General features: G+C 43.7%; 1 protein-coding gene across 1 annotated transcript in view; it reads left to right on the top strand.

Annotated features, from left to right (window-relative positions):
- Positions 1–14,095, top strand: part of LDHD (lactate dehydrogenase D) — a 480,635-nt gene that overhangs the window by 243,524 nt on the left and 223,016 nt on the right. Inside the window, exon 6 of the mRNA XM_078670717.1 lies at positions 3,894–4,093. Coding sequence (XP_078526843.1) covers positions 3,894–4,093 — 200 coding nt within the window. The remainder of the gene's footprint in view (positions 1–3,893; positions 4,094–14,095) is intronic.

Below are 14,095 nucleotides of genomic sequence, written 5' to 3' on the forward strand. Positions count from 1 at the left end.
TCAGGGCAAAGTGCGCAGGGCAGGCTGGTAGAGTCCTGTGGCACCTCGCAGTAGTGGCCTAAGCCTTAGTCATCACCAATACTTTGGTGGTAGTCACTCACATAATTCTTTGGTGAGTAAATCAGTGGACCATTAGCATACCGTTTGAGAATTGTAACAACATTAGTCGACAATAACGTTGATGACCGAAACATTAGTTAAATCAAATTCTAGCATGTGTACCTACCCTAGCACTGAGATATAAAGAATGTGATGGAGGGAGCCCTGCCATTGCAGCTCACCCTTTTCTCTCCAGGTTCTAGGTGAAGAAATAACTTACTTCTGGAATCTGATCACTGGAACACAACATTTCCAGTGTGTATAACTTGAGCACGACCTCCTGGGTGTAGAGCTTCACTTTGTCACAGCCTGTAACTATTACATTCTGAATGTAGTGGAAGGACCACCTTTCTTAACTCACAGGTCCATGTCACAAGAGCAGCACCTTATCTATTCAAGCTAAACCTTCCCTCCTATTCCTAACCTGCTTTTTCAGAGACTGAATCACTGAAACCTAGACACCTCAAACCACCGGATGGAACACTGACTTCTTAACAGAGAATACTGCTACTCCACTTTCCTCTCACAAGTAAATTGTTCAGCCTACCCTTCAACTGTGGATTAGTTAAACATTTCTTAAATCTAGAGGGACACACCAATCCTATATTTATATCAGTTCAAATGTATTCAGGTAGTGGTGGCCAGAATTATCGCACCTCGTATTTTACTGTAACATAAAATGCATTTCCGTGGGAAAGTTGGTCGGTCAGGAAACTGGTATAGTGAAAGGTGGAGGTGCTATTATGGTTAGAGCACCCTACTAACAAAGATTGCATATATATATTAACAACAGTTAAAGTAGCAAATGGATTTACTATGAAGAACCAAAGCACTCTCCAAAACATTTAGTGTCCAGACAGTATGGACTTTCATTAGCTAGACACAGTGCTGTTTAATTCTCAACATAATCATGATAATACAATAATACAGTCAAATGTAAAAACGGTTGTAATCCACACATGGTGATATGGTACAGAATCTTAGTTCATGTTGAGATATCCATAAGGAACACAGCCAACACGTGTTTTGTCAACTTTTGACTTATTCAAGGTTGTAAAACAATTACAAATTTGAAGTTCTGTTTATTGCATACAATATTGTTCTGCAATTCTGAGCATAACCAAAAAGCATATGATAACAAGCATTGGATTAGCCAATAGATCTCGCCTTTGGGGCCTTATAAGTGTTTACTCAGAGCTATTGACTTTGCCAATGTCTTTAAGCTGTGATGTAGAGAAGTGTGGCTGATGAGCAGCATGCTGAAAAGTTGTAATAAAAAAAGAAGAATTTTTGTTACCTTATATATGACCAAGAAGGCATTATGTTCAACTGAACAACCATATTAAAAAAAGTATTTACAATAAAACATTTGCTGAGTTTTCTTTTGTTCTTGCAATGCTGGCATGATGCCGTAAGCCAGCAAGTTATAATGAAAATTGGTCTAAGGCAAATGGTGCTTCCCGCTGGTGCGGACAACCCTGCATGAACATAGTACCACACCCACTAGTATCTCCCCAAAGGGTGCTCTGTAGCATCAACGTTAACAATCTTGAAGATATTTACCCCTAAAGGGAAAAGGTCTGTTTGAAGAGCACGTGCATTGGTGAAAGCTGGAGAAAAGAGATCCAAGACACAGGAAAGGGTATTTAGGAAGCAAAGTAAGTGAGCAGATGGGCTTTTCAAATAACCAATAGCAAAAGCGGAGTTGTGCTGCATCCAAACGCTATAAAAACAAAAGTCAGCAAGAAAAAAAAAATCTGCTATGTGATATTTTGCAGGAAACAAAAATAGGTGTGAGAAGCAAAAGGGAGAATAGTGAGGATCCTAGGAGGCGATAAAAGCGAGAGCAGTAGCAGTGCCAGATGTACTTTACGTAATAGGTTTGAGAAGCGATTTCCAGCAAAACCGCCAGATGGCAGTGTCCAATATAAAAAAAACACTAAGAGGCGAACGACAGGCAAGTCGAGAGTGTCACAAACTGTTTTGTTTGACTTTGTGAAGTAATGAAGCTTAAATCAAAGCAAGCAAAAGGTCCACGGGGGGCTTCAAACAGATTACTAATTTGTTCTGTCGAAGTGCATTACACAAAAAAAATATGCCAGTACCTCGATGACACGTAGAGGCGGTCTGGGTTGTTCTTATCCAAATGGTTGATGTCGCCGGAAAGGGAAATACTGAGAAATTGTTCTTCTGCCACAAGCATCCCAGCTTCTGATCCAGAACGAGTTTAAAGCAAGTAGAAACAAGACGCGCTGCAGCGAGATGCACTCTGTGGTGGGCGAGGGGGAGGAGCATTGAAGCGCGCGCTTGGTAAAGCAAGTGAGAGGAAAGCCAGATGGCGCCTGATCGCGCACTGTAAGTGTGCCCGCGAGCGATGCGAAGAAAGCCAGATGGCGCCTGTGCGCATTACTGTGCATGTAAACGCACGCTCTAGGCCCCCCAAAAAGCTGTGGTTGGCATTTTAAAGCCCACTCACTAAATGTCTCGCCAGAGCAGCGCATGCGCTGGCTTAGACGAGACCTAAACAGGGAAAGTGAAGATGGATTGAGTAAGCACAAAAGAGAGGTATAAAAGAGACAATGTCATGAGAAAGAGATAACTACTGGCTCAAAGACCTTTTTCGTCTGGACACTATATTTTTTGGAGAGTGCTTTGGTTCTTCATAGTAACAACATTTATATCAGCAGGGCATTACCCTTCTGTCCATGTGACTGAAGCCAGTTGTTTTCCTCCCAGAATACTTAAGTACAGTCCTCTGAGCTTTTGACCCCAAATACCATACCAGTTCTCTGACGTACAAAATTCCGTAACAAGGGATGCAGGTACTCTGTTTTTGTACGCTAGACCAGTTGTGTGCCAGCACACTGAAATGTGTCTTTCTCTTCAGATCATGGCAGCATGTACTTCTGAAACGAGACAATGAGAAGTACCTACTTCTTACCTTTTATTTCAGCCTGCAGGTTACTGGAGTGTTTGCTTTTGAAACTGCAGCCCAGAAATAAAACCTCACTATATGTACTTAGAGCTACTCCTACAACCATGCCACTTGGGCACAACGTACCCAATTCAGAATTAACTGGGCAGAGGCAGAATCGTGCTAAAATTTTGCACACAAGCATTTGCATCCTGTACACAAAAGCCATATCTATTGAACTTTGAAACCCAACATTTCCGCTATGACTAGAGGAATTATAAGCAATTACATCATTTCCATTGACGTACTATAATATGCAAAAACAGACTTAGGTGTGCTTCAGTAGCTCAACATATCAAACTAAAGCTCATTGCATAGGATCTGGAAAAAGGTCCATTTGATCTCAAGTGTCAGACTAGAGAGTTAGAGCATTGCACGTAATGTATAGAGTCTCAAGCCTGGACACTCACAAGGGTATCAGAAGTGAGGAGCCTCAACAGGTAGAGCTGTGAGGCCATTCTCATGACAGGTGGTTTGTTAATCTATATTGATATATAGAGCAGCCATCCATGGAACTCTGATCTGGTGCAGTGTGCCTGATCTGGTGTGCCACACTCAGTGTAACAGAGCTAGTGCAGGAAGGAATCCAATGCAGAAGATAACCTTTGGAATCCCAACATGGCTTTACGTGGATGTCGGACATAGAGAAAAGTCAATGGTTTGACGTACCACACCTCATAAATACACACTGCCGTTTCTGAGGTTGTTGAAGTCCCAAATAATGTGCCCCATAGAGTTCATAATCTCCCTACCTACAGCGTCAAGTCTGTCTGCACCCTAAATACATCATCGTAAACCTTTCTTACTCTATTTCTCACAGGAAGTCAGCTGCTGGCTATAACTTGACCGGTCTGTTTGTGGGCTCTGAGGGGACACTGGGCATCATCACCAAGACAACGTTACGTCTTTATGGGATTCCAGAGGCCATTGTGTCTGCTGTTGGCGCATTCCCAAGTGTCCAGGCGGCGGTTGACAGCACCGTACAGATCCTGCAGTCCGGTGTCCCCATCGCTCGTATTGGTAAGCAGCCTCCTGCGTGAGGAACGGTCACAAGAAGGTATTATGCCACTATCCTCTGAGTTCACTTAAGAATGAGCATACCTTGGCCAAAACTGCACTAGTGCCAAACATTTGGTAACCATCAATCTAGCCTATGAGGATTCATGAAGGCAAAGCACATTAAAGGAATTTTTTGAAGTCAGATGAAGTATTTACTATTCATAATCTAAACTGTTAAACATTTTCTTTTCTTTCTTCAGCTTTTAGGCTTTACTTATTTCAGCCATTAGACTCTCGCATTCGTCACTGATGTTGCTCCGCTCTTCCAGCTACAGACCGCATGGTCCAATGATCAGTTCCTGACCTCCAGGCGGATTTAGAGTTTAAGTGTCAGAATTTCCTTCCATCCATGTGTTGGATCTTGGCCTTCAGTCACATGGCCTGTTGAACATTTGCTGAATTTAGAGATCTTTGTAAAGGCTGCCCGTGTCCCTCCACTACACTAGGCTGTCTCTTTCTTGCTTTTGAGGATTACTTTTTTGGAACTTGTAAGAACGTCTGGCAGAAATCCTGCTAACGCCTGTGTCAGGAGGTAGAATGTGTACCACCCATTGTAGACACTGGAAGCAGGGGTACATTATGAGTGCCCTCATAACCTGACCCCAATAGATGCTCTGATTGTGAAAATGGTACCATGCTTGCCTGTTACTCCAGGTCTGATACCATTCTAGTCATTGTAGCCTGTTATTGAGCTCATTTTGCCAGTATGGTGCTCTTATCTGGCATCAAACCTTGGCAGACCCTTGGCTTTTCCTGCATAGATTACTGGCCAATAATACCTTAGAGGTTCAACGCATACCACTAAGCAGGGCATCCATTGCCCCGCATAGAGAGGAAATGGCAAGGCAGTCAGTCAGTCAAATATACTTTATTTGGTTAATTAAAACCATGAAAGTTAGACACATTTATTAAAAAGCTAGATTTCATAAGATATAAGACATGATAACAATGAAAGCCGATCATCTCTTTAAAATGTGTTAAAATCACAACAAGTATTAATGTCCCTCCGCACCCTTACTGTCATTAAAAAGCTAGCTACTTTAAAACAAACTTGGATATTAGGCAACATCTGCAAATATAAAAAAGCCGTCCTTACTTATGAAAATTGTTTCTCTGTTAGCAACGACAACATGAATTGTTGACTTAACCTGCTATAGTGGTCAAAAAACTTGATAAAGTAGATAATATCTCGCTCTGAAAAGCAGTCACAACTGCAAGGACCCATATTATATTTTTTATTCCACCGCTGGGTGTCTGCCAGTAACCAGTGCACTAGGTTTAGCCTAATTCTCATTAGCAGAAAGTGATGTTAGGGCTTCATGAACACAGTTAAATAAAGCTCTGTTGAGGGGTACATCTTAAATAAGATATGGATGCCTACTGAGGGTTTGCTAAGCTCACACACTTCTCTCTCTGCTTGAGCAACGGAAAGAAAGTGTTGTTTGATCCAATCCAAATCCTCCTTTCTTATCCCTTATGTTGATCTAAATTGCTCTGACTGTCCCAACTTTCAACTATGATTCAATATAATTTATTCACGGGCTAGAGTTAGACTTTTCCAGGGACAAGCTGTCCCTAAGGATTATCCTATTTAATTTATTTAAAGGTCTTATCTTATATAGCTCTGGCTGGACCCAAGAGTATCAGCGCGCTTCACAGGACTAGGTAAAAACAGAATAGCAGAATACATTTTTTTATACATATAAAAAAGTCATGAAACAAGGCACGCAATGTTCGTTTAAGATGGGTAACAACATATTGGAGGATGAAGGGGTGGAAGAAAACAGAGAATCATTATTGTATGGGGGGAGGGGGAGAGAGTGTAGGGCCACTAAGGAGGGAAAGGGATAAGGAGGAGAAGGGGGAAGAAAGTTATCTGTGCTATGAAAAGGGGGGCGAGGTGGACGTAGATGAGAGAGTTTGGTGGGTGGGGGGGAGGGGGCGAGACAAAAGATGAGGGGATCAAAATCAGTCAGGGCTAGAGTAAGAATAAGTTTCCAGTGACAATGTAATTAAGGACCCCATTATTTGCTGAGAAGGAGCCGTTTCAGGTCTTTTCTGAAGCTGGGGTAGGAGGGGTTACAACTTAGCACTTTAGGGAGAGCATTCTATACGGCGGGCACGTTTCCAGAGAAAGAGAGAGACTGTGTAGATTTCTTTTTTAATAAAGGTGGGATTAGGATGAGAGCGTTAGTGCGTCTCATAGTTCTAGCACAGCCCGATTTGTGGAGTTTATCTGTGAGGTAAGAAGGGTTTTTTTTGATGGAGGGCTTTGTACGTGATGCAAGCAGTCTTATAAGTGGATCTGCCTTCAATAGGAAGCCATTTGAGGTCTTTAAGGACGGGGAGATGTGTTCAAACTGCTTACAGTCAGTAATGAGCCTGGCAGCAAGGTTGAGGATGGATTTGATAGGGGCTAGGTGGGCTTTAGGAGTTCCAGAGAGAGAGGCATTAACATAGTCAAATTTAGATAGGACCAATGATTGCGCCACTGATTTAAAGTCATCGGCAAGGATAAAGGGTCTGATTTTTTTAAGATGGTGGAGTGTGAAGAGAGCACCTTTGGCCGAATTGTTTATATGGGGAGTAAGACTGAGGTTCTGGTTGATGCTGATGCCAAATGATTTGACTGAGTTTAAGAAGGAGAGAGTGCAGTTAAGAGCTTTGATGTCAGAGATCCAATGTAGAATAGGGAGAGAGTTGTTTTAGGCGAGAATAGAATGATTTCCATTTTTTTAGGGTTAAGTTTTAAGGTGGTTGTGATGGAACCAGAATTGAATCTTGGGCATCATTAAGGTGCGAGACATTGGCATGGGATTTGATCTTATATGAAAGTTGGGTGTCATCAGCATAAAGGTGGTAGTTGATTTTCGATTGCTTCAGAATGAGGGTGAGGGGTTCCATGAAGAGGTTGAATAGACTGGGGGAGAGAATAGAGCCCTGGGGGACCCCTAAGGTGACTGGCAGAGGTTTGGAAAGGCAGTCGTTGACTTTAATTTATTGGGTTCTATGTTGGAAAAAGGAGGTGAACCATTTAAGAACAGCGCAACTGAGGCCAAAACGGTCTTTGAGAATGTTGAGTAAGGCGGCATAGTTAACAGTATCAAATGCTGCAGAGAGGTCAAGAAGAATGAGAAGGGAAGATTCACCCTTGTCTAGAGCATGGCGGATGTCATCGACGATGTTAAGCATAGCTGTTTCCATGCTGCAGCCCTTTCGAAAGCCAGATTGTAAGGCGTCCAGGAGGTTGAATGAGTTGATGTGTTTGTTCAACTGGAGCAGGGCGCATTTTTCCAGGACCTTGGATAGGAAAGGAAGGTTAGAAATCGGGCCTAGATTATTTAAGTCATTGGGGTTCGCTGTGGCATTTTTAATGGTGGGGGTAATTTGTCCTAGTTGGAGGGAGGCAGGGACACTACCAGTGGCTAGGGAGGAGTTGATGATAGTGGTCCAATAAGGAGCGATGATGTGTTTTAGGTCCTGAACAAGAGAGGCTGGGAGGGGATCTTTGATAGGAGAGGAAGGTTTAAGCTTGGAGATGATGTTGAAGACATTCCGTTCTGAAACTGGACAAAAATTATTCCATTATGCATTGTTTTTTAGTTGGGGGTGATGTAGTCAAGATCATGAAGGGTGTCAAAGGCTGGGAAGGGTCCGGGGGAAGGGAAATGGAGGGAGGAGACTTAGATGAAATGTTAAGGAAGGGTAGCCATATGTTTGGGGGGGCTGAAGCAGTTTGGCTTTTGACAAGCTAAATAATTCCTTAGGTCGGTTTCTTGCCCGGTCTAGTTGTGAACGGAAGAAGGGAGTCTTTTCAGTAAAGATGTGTTTTTTGTATTTGGCTCTTGCGGCTCTAAGGAGGATAAGATTTGAGGGGGAAGGCTGTTGCCTCCAAGTGCATTCAGTATGCCTAAGGGCGCATCTTTCACTGCTGAGGTCGTTATTGAACCAGGATTTGGAAGGGTTACATTTCAACTGTTTTAATTTGGCAGGAGCAATTTGGTCAAGAACATGAACAATAGATTTGTTGTAATGTTCTGTAATGCCACTAGCACTTGGGGAGGGAGGAGTGAGGCTTAGGTGAGTTTTAATGTTTTTCTCCAATTCGCCTGGAGGAATAAGGTGGAGTTCTCTAGTCAGCTTTTTTTGGTTGGTGGTATTTGTATACGGTGGGGGTGCAAAGCTGTTGATCGCAAAGAGGATGAGGTGGTGGTCGGACCAGTCAATGGGGATGATGTGGGAGAGAGAGGCCAGTTCCTTGCTAGTGATGATAGCGTCAAGAGTGGCACCTTTGGAGTACGTTGGAGAATGGCAGAGCTGTTTCAAGTCATTGATATCAAGGAAGTCATTGATGAGATTGACCGAGGGATCATCATTTTTATGTTATGTTATGTTATGTTATGTTATGTGATTTGTAAGGCGCTCAGCTGCCCCAGCAAAGGGGCGTCCTGGCGCTAATCCTGAGTAAAAACAGAGCTGAGAGCAGAAAGGAACCAAAGGTTATTTTCAAGGGAATAAGTGAGTTTTGATGGCTTTCCTAAATTGAAACAGCTCCTCCATTTCCCCACTATGGACTGGTAGAGTATTCCATAGTTTTGCTGCTAAGAAACTGAAAGAACGTCCACCAGCTCTGCTTCGCTTGAACCGGGGGACCTCAACCAGATTCTGGCCAGCTGATCGTAGAGCCCGCGTAGGTGCATACATATTCAGCAATGGCCCCAGCATTTTAGGGGTAGACTGTTTTAAGATTTTAAATGAGATACATAAGGTCTTGAACTGTATCTGCTGAGCTACAGGAAGCCAGTGGAGTTTCCGAATAGTAGCGGAGGTAGAACTGAAACGCGGCAGACCTACTAAGGCTCTACCAGCCGCATTTTGAATGCGTTGCAGACGGGCAATTTCCGCTTTATTAGCACCCAGGAGCAGTGAAGAGGCATAGTCCAATCTGGACAACACCATAGATTGAACAATTAGTTGCCTAGTAGCAGAATCAAAGAATTCCAAGACTGCTTTCCGACTGCGTAGTATGCCAAAACAGTTAGCGGCAACTTTTTTCGTTTGGTTGCCGAAGCTTAATGCTGAATCTAACCAGACTCCCAAGTTCTTTACTTCTGACTTAGGTGTAGGAGCTTTACCCAAAGTAGAAGGCCATAAATGGTCTCCCCATAATTCCGTATTTCTGCCCACCAATAGCACCTCTGTCTTAGCGGCGTTAAGTTGCAAGCAGTTAGCTGTCATCCACTCTGCTACCGCAGCCAGGCCTGCATTAAACTTGAGATGGTCCATAGTGATACCTTCCGATAGGGCGACCACTATTCCAGTGGAGATTAAAATCTCAGAGAAAGAGGTTTCTGGATTTAGAAATCGATGATTGAGTTAGGAAATGAGACAATTCTTCCACAAAGGAGAGAGGGTCACCAGGGGAGGTGGTAGATGTTATGTAGGCGAATAAGGGGAGATCCCTGAACTATAAGATCAGCACCAAGGTATTCAAAAGTAGTAAGGTCAGGGTGCTGGACAGGTAGGAGTTGGACTTCTTCTTTATAGATTATGACGAGTCCCCCTCCGTTTTCATCAAGCCTGTCTTTTCTGTGGATGGAGTAGCCGGGGGGAGAGAGCAGGTCCAGTATAGATGTTGAGTGGGCATTGAGCCAGGTTTCCGTAAGAAAGGCTATGTCAATGTCTTCACTAAGAATACTTTCAGTGATTTCTGTTGCATGACAGGCTGCTGAACGGCAGGTAACCAGCATGCAGTTAAGGGGTTTAGGGTCGATTTTTTGAGTGGGGGAGTAGGAATGGATAGCGGAGAGTTGTTGCGGGGGTCTAGGCGAGACTGGGGAGGATGGGATCCTACTTGTCTCCAGGATCACAGGAATGGAAGAATGTGGAGAAAGTGTGTTAGTCATCGAGATAGTAGGAGGTCGTACGGGGGAGATGGCTCGGGGAGAGGGGTGGCCTGAGTAAACCATTTCTGCAGGTCGGTATAGAAGGAGAGTTGCCGTAAGTTGAGATAGTCGCTTGGTGGAGGAGAGTGAGGCTAGTTAGTACAGAATCCATGGGATAGGTATGATTGGAAGGGATTCTTGAAGAGAGGGATTTAAATTCAGTTCTGAGTGAGGAAAGTCCAAGTACCAAGGTTGAGAGATGCAGTTCTATATTGAGGAGTGATTGGGTGAGAAGTGAGATATGGCGGGGAGCATGGAGGTCGCGGGGGAGGAGGGTGTGTTCCTTGTTGGTCGTGGATGGCGGTTTAGGGTACGAGTGGGGTACAATGCCAGGACGAGGGAAGTGGGGGCACGAAGGTCGCAGGGGAGTGAGGTGTGTTCCTTGTTGGTTGCGGATAGCGATTTAGGGTGGGGGTGGGGTCGGAAGCCAGGAGGAGGGTAGTAGGGGGTGTTAGGGTTACAGGATAGAGGTAGAATTAAAGGAAGCGAGAGGGCATTCTCAGGGGTTGCTGGGTGTCATGAGATCGGTTGGGGGCATGGGAGGGGTTGAGAATGCTGTTAGTTGGATATTGGGGGGTGGTTATTAGTGGGGGCGGTGATAAGAGTTTTTAGTGGAGCCATTGGGAGAACATGAGGAGAAAGGAGGGTTAAGGTGGTTGAGGGCATTGTTGGTAGGTTATTGGGAGATAAGGGGATTATAGCTGTAGGCGGAGCCGTCAGGGGATCGGGGAGCGGGAGAACGGGGGAAGGGGGGGTTTGGGTGGCTGAGGGGGTTGTAGGAAGGTTACTAGGAGATGAGGAGATAGGGGTTATTCGTGGAGTCGTCGGGCATAGGGGAGCAGGGGACCAAGGGAGGATATGGGTGGCTGTGTGAGTTAATTGAAAGCCATGTGGAGAAAGGATGTAGATGGGCTGGTGGAGAATGTAGTATGGTATTGAGGGTTTCATTGTTGAGTGATGGGTCAGGGAGTAGATAGGTTAGGGCCGGGGTGATCCAGGGTTTATCCAGATCCCAACCGACCTCAACAGGCGACTTAGAGCTAAGAGGTCCGAGATATACCCCACATCCAGCTCTTCATAGATCATATATGATGCAGTAGATTGTAGGGCAGAGGGGAGATGTCTAAGAAAGATATTCTTTGCATCTTCAAAGTCCCTGGCATCTTTATATTCCCAAATATTGCTCCCATGGCACACCAGAGAGATACATTTAAATTGATAAACCTTGATCAGGACTTTAGCAGGTTTAGCATCCAGTCGGCTACCAAAATCTAGGACGGAGATGCTGATGTGCAAGTCGATTTTGGATTTTATCAGTTCAACCCGTAACTTACAAGTGTGACTCCAACTCAACGCCATTGGTTCTTCTCCAGGCGAATAGATCTTTGCCACTGTTTTAGAATGGAGCATAAATCAAACACAGCTCAATATTTATCATCATTACAGTTAATTTAGTTCAGTCAATGATGAGAGATTAAGTTAAGTTTTATAAACCTTTATTCTCATTAGTGTTTAGTAGTGCTGTTTTTGTCTTTTTATTCAATTAGTAATTCAGATAAATCTGTTTACAGAAATATCAAGAACATCATAGTTAGAGTCAGAATAAATGCAGAAAATGACAAGTGTGTTCCATAAAGGAATATATTCCATATTCTATACTAAATTAGGATCAGGTTTAGAAAGAACTCATAAAAAGCTCCATGAAAGTGCAAGATCAGTGGAGAATTCAAGAAGTCGAACTCCCCAAAAGAGCAGTTCAGGAAGACTCAGCCGAGTCAACCTATGCGAATACGATAGGTGCAGCAAGAGCTACACTCGTATAAGTATGAGAAAGAATTATTAAGGAAAGTTACTGGCAAATTGGCAAGTGCTGACAGCTATACCTCAGAGTAAGTAAATCAGGAGAATAGTTGGGAGTCTCAAGAGTGGCAATGTAAGAAGTGCTCTGTTCTAACTAGGAATCAGGCACTAATATAGAATTCTAAAACATGTATCAATCCATTCCAGTGTTAGATCATCTTGAGCCAATGAGAGGCAATCGTCGTCCGACAGTCTGAAACTTCTTCCTTCATTCCCACGGCAAACTCACAATCTCGACAAAGCACAACCTTAAAGTATCAGTATGTTGCTAAACATTTATATTAATGTTACAGTCAATCTGAGTTCTCATGAGAACTTTAGCAAGCCTAACCTACCAGCTATTCAGTATTCCACTGCATATCAATGAACTTCTCTACAGCATCCTGATTAACTCATCAGATTCACATTTTCACAAAAGCATTAATTGTTTTAATATACTAGTTACTATTCAGCATTTTATTGTGCAGAGGATAAAACTATCTGAATACAATGTGAACATGTAGCTTAGAATAAGAAGAAATACATCTTAATAAAGTCAGCACAGTCTACATTAATGACAAGTTCTAGCTAGTCAGGTGGGGGCCATCTAATGTGTACATTTGTGCATCCTTTAGAATTTTTTTTAAGCATTTATTTATTTAAGAAAGAAATTAGGAAAATAGTAAAAGGTTGAGGCCTAGTCTTATCTTGCAATGACATTACGATAGAAATGAATGCCTAGTGCAAATAAATAAGCTACAAGTACATTTTTACATAAAAGATTTTTGGCTGCCTTGTATAGAGTGGCTAGACAAGCTGTGACAATGGAGACCTATTTGTCCAATGATTATGCCTTTTCGCAGATGAACATATCCCTCGGATCAGTTTTACGGGCCATCAAGTTAGAAGAACTGAACTGACTTATTGCGAGGGTATTTGTGGAAAGTGCAGCCATTAAGATCAGATCAGAGTCTATATACTGCTGGTGTCAATCATTCGAATGGGGGGCCGCTGAACGAATACAGCAGACTCTGGGCACATCTTTTGGCGTATGAGGACAAAAAAAAAAGTACATTTTTACATGTCTTTTAAGAGGCCCTTTTTCTTGCGTGTCAGTTCTGCGAAGTGGTTTCTCGTTAATAACTCGCAGCAGCGTAGCTATGCCTTAGGCCGCACATGGCGACCCTGCGACAGCTGCGTGTAAGATTTGGGGGTGCCAGCCTCTGCCCCCAAAATTTGTGCCACCTGTCGTGGACCGCGCCCTGACCCCCTCCCCCTTGCTACGTCACTCATAACTAGCCAATGTTCAGCTCTATTATATTGTTTATTTAACCCCTTCCGTGCGGCCGCGATTCCCCCCGTGTGCGGCCGCCGAACGAACAGGGCGGGGCCGTGACGAACCCCAGCCGTCATCAGCACACGAGCACTGTGGAGCGTGACGGCTGGGGTTCGTCACCAGCATGGAAGGGGTTAAGCTACATTTTCCTGCTCTATAAGATGCTACCGATCTTGCCATAACATTCCTTTTGGCTTTTCTAAGCGGGACTTAAGCAGTTTCTGACTGGATGGTAGTTACCTTTACTTTAGGATTCTGACCAACCGCTCTCTGACCTACCTCTCACACATGGTGAATATTTTTAAAACTCACACGATCTGCCAATATCAGGTGGCCGAGCAGTGTGATGTGAATAGATCAATGGATTAGCATTATGTCTGCTAGATGAGGTGTGCCCTCTCCTGCCATCTAGTATTGGGTTTGGAATATAACAAGCTGGTTTTATTCCGAAAAGGCTTTGTGTTTCTTTCCTAATGGGTGTGCTTGGCTAGTCCTAAAGATTTTTTTAACCTGGAAAGCTGTCCTTTGTGTGTCCAAAAGAGAGGTACTACGAAGGTGCCGTATGGAGTAGTGCACAGGAGAAACTAATCTTATTTATGTGAAGGTCTGTTACATTTGTGCAGTTACATTTGCCAGCTGCTCCCGTCATATGCGGTGCATGCACAGGAGTACCCTTACGGGTGGGCAATGCATAGTACTTGCATTCCCTTAGTCTTTGCAGTGGTTTATTCAGCCTTGACCTTATTGGATTGTTCCAGTTTAATGTAACCCTCATTACAAAGCCTGACCTGTATCAAGATGGAACACCACTATTCCCGGGGTACTGTTTCATCCCCCACCAGT

Source organism: Lissotriton helveticus, chromosome 12 (genome assembly GCF_964261635.1).
Source record: "Lissotriton helveticus chromosome 12, aLisHel1.1, whole genome shotgun sequence".
Taxonomy (NCBI): Eukaryota; Metazoa; Chordata; class Amphibia; order Caudata; family Salamandridae; genus Lissotriton; species Lissotriton helveticus.